Source organism: Branchiostoma lanceolatum, chromosome 16, assembly GCF_035083965.1.
Source record: "Branchiostoma lanceolatum isolate klBraLanc5 chromosome 16, klBraLanc5.hap2, whole genome shotgun sequence".
In the NCBI taxonomy this organism is placed as follows: domain Eukaryota; kingdom Metazoa; phylum Chordata; class Leptocardii; order Amphioxiformes; family Branchiostomatidae; genus Branchiostoma; species Branchiostoma lanceolatum.
This window is the reverse complement of record NC_089737.1, coordinates 15,209,706-15,228,314: the sequence shown is the minus strand read 5'-3', so window position 1 is coordinate 15,228,314 and position 18,609 is coordinate 15,209,706. Positions and strand designations below refer to the sequence as shown.

The 18,609-nt window shown below is 45.7% G+C and overlaps 1 protein-coding gene across 4 annotated transcripts in view; it reads right to left on the bottom strand.

Annotated features, from left to right (window-relative positions):
• Positions 1–4,619: 4,619 nt before the first annotated feature.
• Positions 4,620–18,609, bottom strand: part of LOC136421586 (insulin-like peptide) — a 48,119-nt gene continuing 34,129 nt past the window's right edge. For 3 of the 4 annotated variants that reach the window (XM_066409020.1, XM_066409018.1, XM_066409017.1), the window contains exons 2-4: positions 13,609–13,789; positions 8,641–9,080; positions 4,620–7,465 (exon numbers count right to left, since the gene is read on the bottom strand). In XM_066409020.1, the coding sequence (XP_066265117.1) occupies positions 7,145–7,465; positions 8,641–9,080; positions 13,609–13,780 (933 nt within the window). In that variant the 5' untranslated portion in view covers positions 13,781–13,789 and the 3' untranslated portion in view covers positions 4,620–7,144. Of the gene's footprint in view, positions 7,466–8,640; positions 9,081–13,608; positions 13,790–16,314; positions 16,943–18,609 lie in introns of those variants that run through there. The other variant, XM_066409019.1, reaches the window with a different exon arrangement.

The window sequence follows — 18,609 nt, the reverse complement described above, 5'->3', positions numbered from 1 at the left end:
AAGAAGAGTTCTGCTCCTTCAACAACGCTACTTGGCGTCATTTAAGCCTCAAAACGATTTCCAGTTGCTGATTAGCTTTGTCCATATGTCGTCTTCTTGCCAAATTGTCGTTGTATAAAGTTACTTTCATGATTGTAAGTAGCCCAATTAAAATGTCCACATACTTTTCTCTTTGTCAAAATGAAAACTTAGAACATCTTGCAGCCTGTATGTCCTTAGCAGAAATAGATAGATGAATAAACAATATATTTGGATACGTTTCAACAGGTTTGTTGACTTTTTGCCCACTCTTTTTAACTAGCGCCTTTGAAGAATTCCATACAGACACAGATACATAACATCATTTTCGACTGCCCCTCCCCTTTTTGCAATGGAGCCAGTTTCAGGTCAGTTCCCTTCTGTTCTGTCTTGCGTAACCGACTCCTCTGCCCCCACCCTGTAGGTGATGTGGGAGTAGAAACATGGACGGTGGGTAGACAGTCCGGCCAGAGGTGAAAGGCTACTGCCGTTCAAGTGCTGTCGTCCTATACTCTCCAAGCAGATGTTTGACTCTGGCTGTTTTTTACGTGTTTTTAGGCGTTTTTGACGGACTTCCTATTTTGTCTCGTTGGCTTGGCAACATAAAGAAAACGGGACGAAATAGAAAACCCGACAAAAACGCCTAAAACACGTAAAAAAACATCCAGAGCCGAACTTCTGCTTGGAGAGTAGTCGTCATAGTGGAGGACCATTTCTAGCCAGAGCAGTACATTCCAAGTCGTCTGGCTCAAGTACCATGCAAAAAAAGATGATACCAACTATCTGTTATTTTCTGGCCTATCACTAAGCTTACTGCAGCCTTCACCTGCACTACATGTGGCAAACTCTGCAAGAGCAGAGCCGGACTAGCCGCCTACGGTCGAGTCCATCGACGTTGAACAGATCGTCCGACAGGATGAAAAGAGGAATATGATGATGACTAAGGCTAGGGCTGTTGTCCAAGGGGAGGACCATTCTGCCCAGACCAGCGCATTCCACACGTCTTGCTCACTATCAGGCAACATCAAGTTGAAAATAACAAGGGTCGAGGAGCAATATGTATCATCTGTTAAACTGATTGACAACGATCCCTTATATTCTATCCTACCAGAGCTACCGTGCATTTTTGCCCACATCAGCACATTCCTGCATGGAAACCTCAGTGTTTCTGCCAAGGCTACGTTGGACCTAGTTGTTGATATTCCATGTTAATTGTTATTAACCATACATTGTACCTGATGAAATCGTTGTGCAATAACCTTGAGTTAACTTGACTTGACTTCCGAGGATCATCGAAATCCTCGTTGAGGCGTAACGGCAGAGCGTTCGGCTGTCACAGTGTCAGAAGTAATCCCGGGTTCGAATCCTGCCATGTCACCAATCTTGTGCCCTTGGGAAAGGCCCTTTCCTCACTCCACCCAGGTGTGAATAAGTACCTGACTTCGGTTGGGGAAGGTCGTATTGAGGTCGATGGCGCCGACAGTGTGGATCAAATATGTATCTGTTGTGTATTATGTGAACCCTGCAAACCCTGTTTCAATTCAGGTCTAGAAAGGCTGCTATTGCACCGGTAATGTCTGACCAATAAAAATCATCAATCTATATATTCATCTATTTCAGCCTCGCGGAGTAAACCTCAGTATTTCTGTCCAGACCTCACGTGTAGCGTGTCCTTGAAGATGATCCGTCGGCGGTGTTGACGGTTCAGGCTTTACGAGCTGAACCCCAGCTCAGCATTCTCTGGCGAGTCTTCAATCACAAGTAGTAAATAAGGACGAACAGTTGTACTGCCAGAGGTGAGACAATTTCTCTGTTGGCTCGTCCCAACTATTCACTATGTTAACAGCTCTTATGTATCAAAATTCGACCCTTTCGGTCACCATAAGCGAATCGATTTTGACCAATGCATACTGCAGGGCCACTTCAACCTTGATGCGTTTTATTGAATGAAATTGATTTGAAAAACCGAGTAGATAAACGAAATAAAATGACAAAGCAGCGCACTAGTCGTACATTGTGACTACTACTGGCAAGTGCTAGTTGGCGCTTGAAAATTTACTTTCTGTTTTAGTCTGTTTCTGGGTTGCAATAGGCAATGAGACGATATGCGTGAATATGGATGTATGCCGATTTCAGCTTATCATGAATAAGAAACTTAAAGTTCAAACAAACAATGGCTAAGAAGTGTACCGTACATAGTGACTTTCTTGGCTCTGTTCTTTTTCGTTTTGTAGAAAAAGAAATAAAAAGATTCAGTGAGCTTAACAAGTTAAAGTCCTTCCCGCACCGAAGGTGCATAAGGCGGCGCCCATCTCCGTTTCGGCATCCCTTGGACCACACAACTTTGTGCAAGTCACTACAGCAGGGGGCTAGTCCACTGGTAGTGGTGTGTGTTTAACTGCAATACTCTTTCTCAAATGCTGAGTGCTAAGCAGAGAAAGCAGTATGTACCATTTTCAGAGTCTTTGGTATGACCCGGTTGGTGTTTGAGCTCACGACCTACCGTATGCAAGGCGAACACTCTACCCACTAGGCCATTGCACTGGTCTTGACAACCAAGAGATGAAACCGGCTTGGCCCAAGACTGTTTCCTCCCTACCGTTGATATCCTAACGCTACCGGATGAAAGAACCTGCCGCCGCCCCTCCCATAACTCTCCAGGGACATGTCTGGCTAACCGTCTGACCTACATCGCACGTCTAGCCTTGAACACTGAAATCCAACTTTGACCGAGATGTAGCCATCTTTAAAACGTAGACATGCAGGTAATACGATACGCCAAAAATAATTACTCAAGCAACTGGAATTTTTAAAATTTGTAGCCATCTTTAATACGTTGATGAAAGTTAGACATCCAATTAATAAGATACGCCAAAAATAATTACTCAAGCAACTGGATACAATTTGGTAATTATGTTTGGCGTATATATATATAGCCATCTTTATTTCTATTTATCTGTTCATTATCATCGCTGATATGATTTGGGGAAAATCCTATTGGCACCGAGATCTATCTATGTACATCTATACTTCCATCTTTACATTATCATAGGTATGTTGTAATTGTAGCTACCTAACATGTAGTATTTATCGAACCAGCCAACAAACAAACCAACCAACCAACCATCTATCCATACCTGTACATGCATACACCCCTACATACATACATACAGACATTTTGTTACATATCTTTTATATGCGGGTGGCTGTTTTTTTTTCGCTTCAAATGATGTTACGAAGCCTTTTGAGCACCTTCAATTTCTCTCTCCTGTACTCCCTAGCCTGGATGCCAGACACCCAAACTCTAAAATATCTACGGTGAGACACGACAGATATTTTAGAGTTTGGGGGTCTGGCATCCAGGCTAGTACCCCCACGTGTAGGTAAGGCCCTAGTCATGAACCTGACCGTCCCTTGGAGATGACTTTGCGGGTATGTTGGACTGCTTTGATATCGTATCATGGTCCAAGAACATGTAACCTAGGTACGTATACGCCCACGGTGTTCAGTCACCATCAATAGTGGTCTATCGAACGATACTTGTCACCTGTGCGTATCCGAACATTTCGTTATTCCCTCTGAGCCGCCTTTATTCTTAGAACTATGCCTTGGCTCCCTTTTCTGACCTCCTTTCTAGCACAGGAAGAACAAATGACCGCACTCTCCCTGAAACCGATACATTGACAGTTTTCAATCATTAACAGCATTTACGTGGCAATGCCTGAACATTTCAACGTTTCCACCTCACTCTACGTCGACGTTTTATGTTCTTAAACTGCGTTTTGTTTCGCACAAAACGCTTTCCTGACCTCCTTGGCTTTAGGAGAAGAAATATACCGCTTTTACTGATACACCCACGGTTTTCAATCATCCATGACGGTCTACCTGGCAATGCTTGAACATCCCAAGTCCCTATAAATGCGTTTTGCACATCCCCAGGCCCCCTTTCGTGACCTCCTTGTCTCCAGGCGAAGAAATGACCGCTCCCTGTGGCCTGGAGTAGCCGCGGATCGGAGAGACACACGGCCTCACACGCCATCCTCACGCCAGCTTCCTTGGTGTTCTCGGACCACCCGGAACTTTCCTGGCCACCATACCAGGCTAAGGCCGAGGAATCCGGAACACAAACAGCGAACGTTGAAGTGTTTGATGTAAGGTAGGGTAGGGTAGAATACAAGGGATCACAGGTACCGTATGTTCAATACTGAGCTGCGTTTCTTGCTTGTAAACATTTTGGTTAACTAAACATAAAATATATTGTATAATACCCGAGAAAAACGGCTTGAAATTGGGTTTGTTTCCAAAGAATGAGCCCGTTTAATTTTTTTTCATTTTCTGCGTTCTATGTTCAGAATGCAGTGTTAGCTATGTCTCTTCTGTCCAGAGTACAAGGCTAGGCATAGAATGATATGTATATAATCTTAATGGGAACAAGAGTTATAAGCCATGATTGGCATGACCAAGTACTGTTCTACCGGTTAGACTACGCGTCCCATCGGGACGGTACGGAACACAGACACGTAAGGCTTATCCTTACACCAGAAAACATTCAACATATCTCTAAAGAAGACCCAGAAAAAGAAGAAGCTTGCACAAAAAGGTCACGTTCTAGGTCCCAATATTTAATACACATCTGAGTCCAATTGAACATTAAGCTACACCGATGATAAATAACGCCACGCTATTAGAGTCTGTCAAAAATACCATTCCATTCGCACGAGAGAGTGCAAGGGGTGTCAGCGCCATATTTTTCTCGTTAATGTCGTCTGCACACTTGTCAATCATCTATACCGACTGTTGCTGGGACGTCTGGTTCTGCTCAGGATGGAAACCCACCGCCTTTCTTTCTCAGCACTTTAATGTCGTCTGAAGTTCTGTCACTCAATCACTCACGGAGTGTCTAGTCTGAGGTACGACCTGGTTCAGCGCCAGGTTTACAAGAACGGACACGGCTTTACACAAGCGAACTAGAGGAGCGTCACACTGAAGATTCTTCCGGATTTGGTACCTTCCTATGATGCATTCCGTTGGGGAAATTAACTAGGGATTCAATTGTACATCTCGTCACACAGAAATAGTTCGAAATAAAAGAAAGAATAGATGATTCATGTACGTCGATATTTTTTTAGGCTAAAGCATATCGATGGACACATTTTTGGCCTCTTTAGTTTATTGTACAACTAAGCTTTTCTGAGGTCATATCTATGGACACATTTTTGGCCTTTTGGTGTCTTGTACGACTAAACGTTTCTGAGGTTATAACGACAAACGAGTGCAATAGTGATGACAATCAAAAGAAACGTGCTGATCATGATATGACGTCAGATGCCTTATAATTCCAAACAATTTTCACACCAGACTTAGACAGAACTGAACAGCACTTTTTGTGGACTGGCACAATTGTGCAACGTACACATTATATTCATCGTCCTTCTTTCAATCACAGACAATCTTCATCACAACGTGCTATGGTGACGTTGGTTTCATCGGCAGTCGTAATTTCTACAGGGTCTTAACTACATCTGGCTCAGCCAGGGTTTCACACACTATGACCCGGAATACCGGCCGATCGTCTTGTCTTGGTCCCTAAGATGCTACAACTCCTGCTAAACTGGGAAGATTACACGTCATCACTTGTCATTTGGTAACACGAAGGAGAAAGTGTTATGCCAAAAAACATACGGACCGTTTCTGTTTAAACTTTTAGTGATGTCTGGTGAAGGTTAGACATCCAGGTTGTAAGATACGCCAAAATAGTTACTCAAGCAACTGGGTGAAATTTTGAAACAGTCCTTTTTTGTGATGTCGTTTGGCTTTCTTCGAATGCGTGCAAGTTTTACGACGGGCAATCTTCCACAGTTCAGAGGTGGGCACACTTATACTTCTTTTTAAAAGCTTCATAAGATTTCGAAACAAGTAAACGGAAAACGTACTTTCCAAACAGCAGAGAAACATGGGAAGAAATAGAAACTGGTTTCAGCAAGATTAAGCTAGTGGTATGAGGTCTTTGGTCCCCACCTGTTCAGATGACAAAGGATGCTGAAATTTAGTAAAACCCTTTACTGTGTCAGTCCCAGAGTAACATCATGATGACTAAAAGCTACAATAAATTAAATTGATGTTGTAATAAGTATAGAGAGAATTCCCATTGGATAAAGTGAAGTTCAATTACAGAGGTCTGGTTTTGAAGTTAACAACCCAAGAGGTTGGATACCGCAATTATATGAGGTGGTTAACGGTTTTGATATTATTATTAATGGACACATCGAAGAACGAAGTCGAAGGAAAGCTGTCTGTATCATGATGGTCCTGTCGTTGAACAATTTAAGCAGTGTCCGTTATTTTACATTTGGCTTGCCATTTTCTTAAAATGGGCACCCAAAGAAGTTTGACAGAATATCTGTTTAGCAATTGAGGGATAGCTGCATCACCAAAACAACAGTGAAGCTCACAGAGGATATCTTCAACAATCAGAATAATATATACGTTGACGATTGAATATTTCATTTCAATTTTTATTGTGACCTCGTCACTCCAACCAACGAGATTCGACCAGTTGGTAAGCAAGTTGATCACGTGATAATCCCGTGATTCGCGCGAGATTCCACGTGATCATAACCTCGCTTCATTAGGCCTCGTTGCCCCTGACACACGTGAAACAGTTGCAAGCAGCTTTGGTTTTGTTTTCAACATATTGTACATCTCTTGTTGTCTGCCTACAACACGGTACAGTTGTCTAGTCCCTAGATTTTATCTAAAATAAATTATATCACTATACATACTAGCAGCACCTTTGCATAGACCAGTTGATATGAGCCCACCATTGGGGAGCTCAACGATCATAGCACCAGTTTTGGACTGTGCTTTGTAATTAATTAAGGACAAAACATAAACCTACGTAGTAGCGACACAAACGTTCGATAGGGAATGTCCAAGATTGGGATCCACGCGTGAAGAAGCGTCCATTGGTTCTCTACGGGTTACTGTGCGTGGATCACACCGTCTGCCGTAAGCTGGGATGGAGTTCCGCATCTGTAAGGGTTTGGAAACTACCTCCTATATCTGGGGGGAGGGGGAGGTGCACTGGAATGATTAGTTGGAGTCGTGTCCACTGACTCCGCTCGGCTCAGTTGAGTGATAGTTGTCCAGGGGATTCTATTCTTCTGGGCGTACCCCGCGGCAACGTGATGAGGGGTTTGTGTGTGTACTGTTTTGATATGTAGTCTGGCACAGTGTGTGGTTCGACTGTGGAGGATTTGGTTCTATTGTCTCTGGCTCTGTTGTTGTTGTTGTTGTTGTTTTCTGCTGGTTCTTTCTTGTCCGTTTGGTTGTCCTTGTATCCGAGGCGCTCCAGTGTGGGCTTCTGGGAAGGCGATTCCGGAATCTCGTTGGTTGGTCCTTCTTCGACGAGGTCAGTCGGGTATTGGTGGGCGGATGAGTCAGGAAACTGGAAAAAAAAACGACTCATTATATATATAGCTCAGGATACGAGTAGGATCTACACAAAAATGTCTTACAATGGAAGCTGTCTATTGTAATTATAGTTTATTTTATCTTGCAAGTTCTTGCCCCAATTGCAACATGAAACAATGGATAGAAAAAGTATACAGACAGTGTAAGTTAACGATGGTGACAAAAGGCTATTCTAAATACTGCTACGGAATACAATCTAAGCTTTTTGCGTTTGACATCTTTTCTGAAAGCAGTCCCATTTTTTCAGCAATGAGTGGGGTTTGAGAGGCTAACAGGGTTCTAGTTTTCTTTTCGTCAGTAAACGTTTGGGAATTGTGACAAATTTTGGTGGCTTCTTTAGATAGCTCTATTCTTTCCTGATCATTAAAGGGGCAGTTTGCGATAAAATGTAATAGCTGAAAGATCTCTTTCCAATACTGATGATGTATTAGATAAGATCTTCTACCAGTTCCTCAAACCCCGAGCCGAGAGGGCAACGTTTGTAAAAAACAGACCTCATCACTTTTAGATCATCATCAGATCCGGTCTGACCCCGTGCTAAAGTCCTGGTGATTAAGCACGATAAAGACATGGTTGTGATCTGCGTTACGAGTTAGCGTTGCTGCTGAGTTTGTGTTAAGATGTCCTGATGGTGCCCTACAGATGTAGAACCGCTCGGTACGCCGCGGGCTAGAGTAAACACTGGCTGGCAGGGTCGTTAGAGGAGCGTGCCACCGCACTGATGGGACAAACAGACTCTACAGTCACACCGGGCTGCTCTCAACAAGACTGCTAATCCTGCACAGTACTAGACGTTCCAAATCACACACATAAACAGGGCGAATTGAGTCACTTCTTTTGTAGTCAAAAACTCGGCACATTTAAGTAGGAAACTTGTGGACAATTTTCTTTCATTTTGAATCCTACCCTAACCGGCCTCCCCTGCATAATTTTTGACACGGTGTTTTTATACTGGGAATTGAGTCATTTTTTTGTAGTCAGACATTTGGCAACTGTAAGTAGGAAACTGGTAGACGATTTCCTTTCATTTTGAGTCCTGCCCTAAACCATGCATCCTCCCCTCCATCGTTTTTGAGTCAGTACATTCAGTTTTTTCATACTTGTACATATCGTTACAGTAAAGCTGTTCACAAACGCTTCAGTTCTTACCTTGTTCGGTTTTACGTTCTTGGATTGTCTGATGAACGGAAAGACGGGGTTTGCCTTCTTATCTTCGAAGGAGCCGAGGATTTCCTTAAGTTTCTTCGGCTCCTTTTTCGCCGCGTCTACCGTGATGTCGTCCCTGTCGTAATGATAGACCAAGTTTTCTATGTTCTCGATAGATCCGAGGGGAGCTTGGTCGCCTACCATGCCGTCCAGAGGGGCGGCGTCCTCGTCTTGTTGTTCTTCTTCTTCTGCTTGCTCTTCGGGCGGAGCTGTTCTGACGGGCGTGGCGGTGGCAGGAGCGGTGGTGTACGGGTTGCAGTAGCTCTCCAGTTGGCTGTAGTCGCACACGTTGTAGCAGCACTCCTCCACTAGGCCGCGGCGGCGCCGGATGTGAGGCATGGCGCCCATGTAGTCCTTGGCCTCTTGTTCCGAGATGAAGTCAACTGAAACACAGAGAGAGGAGAGAAGTGTTAGTGAGGCACGTGGTGTAATACCGATTATGAATGAAGGGATGTAAATATGTCAACTTCGATGCTCTCCCAAGGGAGGAATAAGGTAGAAGAAGAAACGAATGAATGATGAATGAATAAATAAATGAACTTTATTGTACGTTTATTGCTCTTACAAGCTAAGCACACGTCATGGTTATAAAACAGAAGTACCATTAGTGATATTAGAACACACCAGCTCAAGCAGACACGCAGCTGGTTAGATCACACCAAACAACCTGTCACACCTTACTTTTGCACATCTAACTGCAAGTGTTGTTTAAAGCTATCTATCTATATCTTTACCCGCAGTACGTTTTTGTTCTGCCCGCAGTCTGAAACCCGGCAGCAAGTTGCGTTTAGTCTTAGATCTGATCCAGACAAGGCATTAAACCCAGACGGGGTCTAAAGGTGGACAGGTAGAAGTAAATCTCCCGGATCCCTAAGACGCGAATAAAGCAGCGGTCGTGACCTTGGCTATGTCTTGCGTTAGATCTTAAGACATGCCGGGAGTTAACATCTTCCTGGTATTACGTGTCTTAGGTTTATCGCCAAGACGATAAGACAAGGGTTGCGTAATCTATGCACCATTTTTCTAGGACTCACGTCAACTTGAGAAGTACACTACAATGCAAATCCCTTAAAAAAAAAACAGCAGTTAGTATCTCAAATCTAGTTGTTTCCGAAAAAAACATACTCAAGACGTGCTTAAAGACTTAACTCAAGTCATAATAACTGGCTACAAGGTTAAGGGAGCTGGCGGGGACAATTTGGTCTAAATAATCAAACTCAACACGTTTGTCCCAATGTGACACATTTCGGAGACGTTGTTATGAGTGTGGATCTTTGCATCTATACATCACGCTTGACATGAAACACGGGGAGATCAACTCGACTGTGAAACCGCTTAACGCGCAGCCTGGTGGCACGCGCCCAACCGGAGCGCACGGACGGCGGTTTCTTCCACCGTGTTTTTATTTCTACTTTGCTTTTTGACAGACAAGGACGACGTGGTATTGCACCCAAGTTTTTCATAACGTTTGTTTAACCGTGCAACGTACAGAAAACAATATACCGATTTGTACACCTGTGTTGAGCGAGGAAAGTCGTGTAAGGGCACCGCATCGGTGGCGAACTTTGTTTTTAATTTTTCCACGTACGCAGTAGGTTCACTGTGGGTTAGAAACAGTATTTCTGACTTATTTTCCCTCTCTAGGTTGTAGGTCGATGTCCTGGTAGTTCAGTTATGTAAGTTTTCATCCTTTATGACAGAGTGCCAGGCGAGGCCGGCCCAGCTTCCGTCCCGACCCGCTGCGAGCGTTCAAACTCCTGTCAAACCTGTCTCCGTCCGCCATGATTTATCATAAACCCCGCTTTCCCTACACGTGGCTTCTATCCATTCTAAACAGCGAGGCCCCCACATGGTCTCCCATGTGCCTGCAAATGTCAAGTTCACGGGTAGGGGGACGATGCGGTCGGGTGAGCACACTGGCAGCGAAAGAGAGACAACACGCGTCGGACTGTGGCATTTTTCTTGATTTAGAATCTACTGGTCAAACGTTTGTTATGATTTTCGGTACTAAAAAAGGCCAGGGAAGCTATTTCGGGAACTCCAACAGATCATGTGGAGGGAAAAAGACGCTGGAAGAACTCCCAGCCGACCTTAAATGTTTATGGAGCTTGTCAGGGCCTAACTCTGCCACTCGTATCTACACTCCGGCACGTCTGACTATAACTGCTAATCCCTACCAGTCGTTGTACGGCACAGTTCTAAACATCCTTACTGAAGTGCCGGGAGGAGCTGATGGATTGACACCGCCTGCTCACCTACCGCCAAATGGCAAAGCTTCACAGAACGTAGACCCACACGATGGATATCATAGAGATTGGGGGTCTGGCATCAAGGCTATACAGAACTATGTCCAGCACTCCGACAGACAGATCCACAGTCTGAGTCCTAGCTTTACAAAATTTTCCTATTTACGTCATCTAACCTCTTGCAAACGTTGCCAGCTGAAGATGACATTCTTTTCACAACCTTACAAACTTTTTTTATAAATTTTCTCCTTTTTTGAAAATGTATTCTGCTATTGGCCTGGCAAGGACGACGTTGCACTGCACCAAAGCTGTTATAACTTATATCAACAATGCCACGTAAAGAGAACAATAACCCATTTCTACACCTGGGTGGAGAGAGGCTATAGGAAAGTCGTGTAAGGCGTCTTTCCCAAGGGCACAGCAGTTTTTGTGCTGACTCTCGCGGCATTCTAGTCAGCTGGGGTGCCCCGCGAGACTCGTTCAGTTATCAGCTCGGCATTCCATTCCTCAGATACGGAGGGACCGTTCGGAATCTTAAGTCGGAGTGATCTTGGCCATCCTCCGGCGTCGCCTCGGGAGAACCGGGCCAGGGTCGCGTCACGATTAAACTCATTCGTCATCTACGGTGTAAAGCCCCCTCACACTTGTGCGTATATTCTAGTCCGCAAGTTGCGTATTGACATGTTTTTGGTTTAGGTTATGTTTGCAGACGAAGAGTAAATTTCTTTGGTTTGATAACTAGGCTGAACAACTGTGGGTCAAAGTAGGAAACAATCTCTTCCCCGCAAACTTGACGCCCCCCTCCCCCCCAATGTTAATGCGCAACGCACAAGTGTGGTACGGCCCTAAGACTATTCAGAAGACTCGGCACTTGGAGGATTAGAGGATTTGTACCGGAATCTAAAATGAGTTTCAACGTTTGTAATTGCAATAGTTAGATTTGGCCTCACTAGCGCAGTTGAGTCAAAACCTGTTGAAGTCCAATCTAAGTCTTGGATCGATCCGAAATAAAAAAACGTCTATAGCAAGTTCTTTCAAAACAAATGAACTTTTTGCCTTCTTGGTTGAAGTCTTAAGGGATGGTTTTTTCGACGACTGTATACAGGCATGAGTATCTGGAACATCAACATTAATGAAATCTCCAATGAGATTAAAGGAAATAAACGCGGTGCATTTTGCCCTGCCCATTGGTAAAGGTATGATATTTTACGTGGCCTAACAAATCCTTCTTATCAGCATCAGATTGTATCGTGAAGGTTAGCACTTTGGTTTGTGTCGTTTCTTCCATCCATGGACACAGAACAGCCATTCTGCAGGTGTTCTACCTACTTAATACCACGTACACCGGCACATTTCTCAGCGGCCTGCACGATTTCACTGTCCGAATCAGCGACCTAGGCCTGCCCGGTCTCACTGTGCGAAACGACTAGTGCGTATAATCACCTCGTTTTCCGCCAGCTTGTTAACGTTTGGACAAATTGAGCTCAGTACGGACGGAAGGATGAAGTTTACATGCTGTTTAACGCGGGTTTACATGGCATACCGTAGCCAACTGGTTTGAAGGCACCCGGAGTATTTTATGAGGCTTGAAAACTGGAAATATTCTTTGCGCCTTGCCAATGTCGATATGTAACGCTATAGCGTTACTTACTATGTGTAGAAATGACCAGAAATTGAGGTCCTTAAATTCGAGTTTCAAGCCCAATAAAATGCTCTGCGTGCCTTTAATTAAGGGAAGTGGAGTATACAAGGCGACTTTCGTTGTTTGCTTGATCAAGGCCACGGTAAACCTAAGTACCCAGAACCACCTTGAGTGGAGGCATCACGCCTCATCACCACAGCGTCATCAGGGGCCACAGCGCGACTTCCGGGCGGCCTTGTACGAGGGGCTCACCGCCAAGCTTTCCGCGACTCCCGGCGATTAATTAGAACCCGTCTTTCAGACCCTGGTCTAAGCTCTCCTCTCGAAGGTGCAATCTTTCAGAGTGGAGGCGAAAAGGAAAACATATTGTTCGTACGGACCAGGGATGGCTGTAGCACATTTGGCGCGTGTCCATGGGACAGGAAACTCCCAAAGGAGTCTGGGAAGGCAGAAGGGCCGCGGGGCAGGTCGGGAACTGCTGCTATTCTCCTCCGCTCGGGGATTTTCAGGAGTCCTTCCCCGGAACTTGAGCCCGAGTTGTTTATTATCATAGGCAAGTGCAGCAGGTTCATCGCCTCTTGGTCCAAATAACACGATCCGACCTTTATTCATTGCTAAGATTTCCCGACAGGGAAGAAACAAACAACGACTTAACGAAATGGACGGAAAGTTTTCATATTTTTGTTATACGTTTGTTGTTTGTTTTCACATAGCTAGCTGCAATAATTGGTTCTCCGAAAGTACGACATATTTGAACCGGAACTTCTGCTGCAGCTCCAATAAAACCCGCCAGGCGGCCCAAATTCTAACTCTTTCTTTCTTTGATAGAAGACCTAACAACATACTAAATTTTCATACCAATCCACCCATAGCTACTTGAATTATGCTGTTCAACCAACCTACCTACCTACCTACCTAGTCTATTGACCTCCATGTCGTTGGGGGGATAACCACATACAGACAAGAGCTACCAAAACATAACTTTCCTGTCGAGGGCTTATAAAAAAAGACTTAAGAACTCACTTGCTCTCTTGCCCAAGGACCGCCTGGGTTGTGAGTTGTATCCCCTGTTCCCACAGACGAAGGAGAGCACGTCGGCGAGGGTGGATCCGCACAAGTACTCCGCCTGCGTCTCCCTGACTAGCAGGCACACCACGGCCAGGCTGGCGAGCACGTACACGCTGGATAGATTCATGCCTGTTGCCTGTAACACACAAACGGAACAGGCTGGTTAGCGTTTGTACACGCAGAAGAACAGGTGCTAAACATGTTGCAAATCTTCTATAACACTGCCTGTAAAACAGAGAAGCAAGTAACAGACTGGCGAGCACGTACACGCTGGATAGATTCATGCCTGTTGCCTGTAACACAGAAACGGAACAGGCCGGTTAGTTTTGTACACGCAGGGAAACAGGTCAAAAGTCGAAAATCTTCCTGTCACAGTGTTGCAACACAAATCGACAATGCCTGGCTGATGCTTGTAAACGTTTACATGTCAAAGCTACACGTCTGCCATATACACTGCCTGTAACATAGAGAAAAAAGCCTCACACGTTTTTAAACTTGTACCGTACAAAGAGACAGTATACACGCTTATACACGCAAATGCCTGCAGTCTTCACTTGAAATTTCATCTGTGTTGGTAGACGTCATTCTGAATCAAAGTTAAATTTGACAAAGACTGGAGCTGATCAGTCGAAAATTTGGGTAAGTCCAATTTTAGATTTGGCAATTGCAGGGACTCTGGAGTCTAAGAGACCTTGCAAGATGCAAGACACAGTGAGGAAGATGAAGACAGACTGAATGCAGCTGCAGGACGTTTCCACGACAGCAGATGCAGAATCCAGTAGATGACTTTCAGTTCAACTTTGATTCAGAGTGCCTGCAGTCTGTAACACTAGGAGACAAGATTCCCTACCAGACGAACTACAAAGTAGAGCGCGCGACGTTTTAATTTGATGCCTGTCTCTTGTTTCGAAACACGACAGTTCACGTCCTCCCGCTTTTATAGCCACTGCCAGAGAGTCGAGATGACAGGGCAGATTAGGCACACGTTTGCGCGCGCACGTAGAAGGAGGTACAAGGTGTTGCCTCTGGTTATACAGGAAAACTGTTCAAGATGGAAGCTGGTCTAGACAGGAGGAACACGTGCGAGATCTCTGCTTGTAAGCAAAGAGGACGGTACAAATTGGCGTAAACAATTGTTAGAAATTCGCGGAAGTTTTGTGAGGCTAAATGTCACGGTGTCAACACGTTGTTGGGAGGGGGGCTGACATGATGGTCCGGACAGGTCTTAGTATTTGGAAAGGGGGCGCGCCTGCACAGTAATGTTACCCGTATTTTCCAACTGTCCGTATATCGTATACAGTATGTAACAAAAGTCACCATCTTCCCACACCGATGTGTGTTAAAGAGACATGCACACAGCCAGACAAATGGTACCGATAGTTGGCTAGCGCCCAACAGTTAGCAACACGTGACTGACAAAACATTCCTAAAAACTCACGCATCTACTCATTTTAGCATAAAAAAAGCCATGCATATTTCTACTCGACCACGAAGTGATAGACCTGTAGTAAACCCTTTGAAATCAGTACGTGATTAGCCGCAGTCTACTAACGCGACTTGCCCGAGTTTTAGGGTCTCTTGCGCCTAGAGGCAACGCGAGCCAGCAAGAGATAAAGAAATCGCTTTGTTTTCTCAAAGTGACATTGGCATTCCTACAGCACACGAAATGCACAGGCGAAACTTGTCAGACTTTTGGCTATTCTGCAATTCGAACATGAAAGGCAAAATCGACGAGGCAGACGTCTTTCCTAGTGTCTCTTACCCAACACTACAGGGGAAAAGACACTGTACATAAGTTCAAAAGGAACTGGCAATCTTGGCATGTAAAGCTTACATCTAAGACATTGAACAAACAGCGCAAAGTCACCTATCTTTCTCCGCAAGACATTTCAGACCACAAAGGACAATGCTATCCTACCGACTACCGCGAAGGAAATGCAAGTAATTCACGGAACAAAAGAAGCAAAACACAGAAGCTGGGACAAAAACTCCAGGCGGCGAGATCACCAAAGATTTCCACTGCACGGTCAGAATTCCAGACACAGAGGTACTGCCAGCGGAATGACATGTGGCGATGCCATAATGAAAACCCGAACATCAGCTACTGATACCTGATTGTTTGTCTTGAAACGGAAGATCTGGGATATCGGATAGACTGGTTTCACTGCTCACAGGTCACCCAAACTAGAAAATGACGGAACACACGGACCGCGTCTCTTTTAAAGCTACGGCAGAGAAATACGATGCATTTGGCGACCCGACGTCTGGGACAAGTCTCCAAAACAGTCTAGAGAAGACCTGACGCGTATCGGCACGTCTAACCGACGCAACGTGGAAATATTAAGTCTAAAAACTGTCTGTACTTACCAACATTGCTCCCTCTAGCACTAATACAGACAAAGTAGTGACGCGGCAGGGGAAGGCCCCAATATTTGTACACATGGAAGGAATGAAAACATTGAGATAGACGCGTGTCTATCGTACCTTGATCGAAGGCCGCACCGGTTATGACACGGGTGATGACCGAGGGCTGGTCAAAACAAATCCAGAAAATGCGTACAAAGAAGATACCGGAGGAGTCTACCTTCACAACTACTCGAAGACGACGTCAGGACGTCTCTAGTTCGAATACGTCTCAAGATATACCTGCCAGCGTCTTACCTCCGGGTTCGGCGGGTCTTTAAGACAGACGGGTTGTTGTCCGCGCAGGGGCGGTGCCGCTGAATCTGGCCTGTATTTCGAAGACCCGGCGATCGGGGCAAGCGAGGTCAGACAGGGGGGTCAACGGGAATCGCAGGCCCGGGAACGGCACGGAGGCGGCGGTAGGCTCGGGCAGCGGTCCGAGGATCCCAGGAATGCGCGGTCGCTGGCCAAGTTTTTCCACCTTGACGAAACTTCAGAAGTCTCCGAGGAGGCGAAGGCACTTGGCAGCCGTCCGACGATGCCAGCTCCCGTCTGCAGCGACAGCGTCGTGTCGTCTGCGTCTGGTCGGGACGCGAGCGTCTCTTTAAGGTGGCGAGGGTCCGATTAGGATCTTGCCGAGCTGGGAAAAGTCGAGCCGATGCTTAGCTTCAACACAAGCGATGGAATGCCACGCATGGCGCTCCACTGTCAATACGGAATACTGAGAGAGAGAAATGCCAGCAGTTCGCCTCGGGCCTCCAGTCTTCCCCCACCACGCCTCAGCAACACCCAATGTTCGGGATTAAACGCACGAGAAGGGACAGGCCTGCCAACAACCAAACCACACAGGCGCACACCACCAACACTGACGGCTTGTGTCACTCCTGCAGACCAACTTCAGCTCACTCGCACACCTATTGCCAGCTAGTCACGTGACTGTCTGGACGAGTTTGTCCCCTCCTCCTCCGCCTACCCCCCACAACTCGCTGCACGCACGTGCGGGCGCCCGGCCGTGTCCGTCCGGGTAAAACCCCCCAGCGGGGCATGCTCGGCCCGAGGACCTCCCGAGTGGGGACCGGTGCTAGACGCGAGGAGTAGGCAGGCATGAGAGGGAGCTAATCACGGGGAGAAATGCACCTGTGCCGAGACGTTCTGGCATTTGGCGATGAAAGAAGTGAAGACAGCTATGATGAGGGTGGCCGGGGTTCTTTGTAGTGTTACTTCCCAGACCCGCCCACCCCGATCTTATCGGTCCCGAATCTCTACCCGACCACTCCCACATCTAGCCAACTATCTATCTATCTAACTATCTAACTAACTAACTAACTAACTAACTAACTAACTAACTAACTAACTAACTAGCTAACTAACTAGCTAACTATCTATCTATCTATCGAACTTCTATCGAACTATCTATCTATCTATCTATCTATCTATCTATCTATCTATCTATCTATCTATCTATCTATCTATCTATCTATCTATCTATCTATCTATCTATCTAGCTTACTATCTATCTATCTAACTAGCTTACTATCTAACTATCTATCTATTCATCGAAAGAGAGAGAGGGCAGGGGCTGTCCCGATCGTGTACCCAACTAACCTGTCATTTTCCCTACCCAAATGTAAAATGTCCCGAACCTGCACTACCTCTGCCGAACCATGTCCCTTTCTGTTCCTCTTTGTAAAATCAGTTCCGGGATTTTCCCATGCCAGACTCAGAATTTGGCGCTATTTCAAAGATTCAAAATTCCAGTTCCACAAATAGATGTATGAATAGGAATCCTAGGTGTACAGTATTTAGTGAAACGTCGATATTATGATCTTGGGAAAACGCAGTTTTGTGAAAGAAGGAGAAACGCTAGTCTCTATCAGACCGACTAGTACACCGGCTATAGGTAAAATATTGCCAGGGGAGTTGGGCCACCATAGGGTCTCATTTGCAGGCGCAGTCAGGAGGGGACTGTTAACCCTCCCTTTGACTGACTCTCCGGGCCAATTATACCTTTTTAGCCGAATTCTACGATCCATTCCCCCGTAGGAAAGCCTGGTGGAGGTAGAGTAACGCCACTGGTGTACTGGTGTGGCGTGTTCAGGGGGCGTATCTGTATTTACGGTGGTCTAAAGAAGGTGGCCAGGATAGGAAATCCGCGTGAAACTCGGGTCAAACCAGAGGTCAGCCCGGCAGCTGTAGACAGGACCACCAAAGTCAAAGGTAGCCCCTCCAGTCTGGCCTGGCCTTGGTGATCCCCCAGCGCCCTATTGTGTTCGGAGTTTATCTAATTTTTCGGCTTACCGGTTGCGATCAGTGTTTTTTTAGTGGCGATTTAAGCACTTGACGTTCGCGTGTTGAAACCTGCCTGGGTCTTATTACGGCTCCTAAGGACCTAACTCCTCATCAGAGGCTGGACAATTACCTAATGGGGCAGAGCCTCAGCACTGTTTGATTAGGCCATTTCCTTGTCTAATGTTCTTAGCCTTACGGAGATGAGGGTAATTGGAGTTACCCGTTGAAAAACCTGGCCAGACGACGGTTGGCGGTAGACGCGTG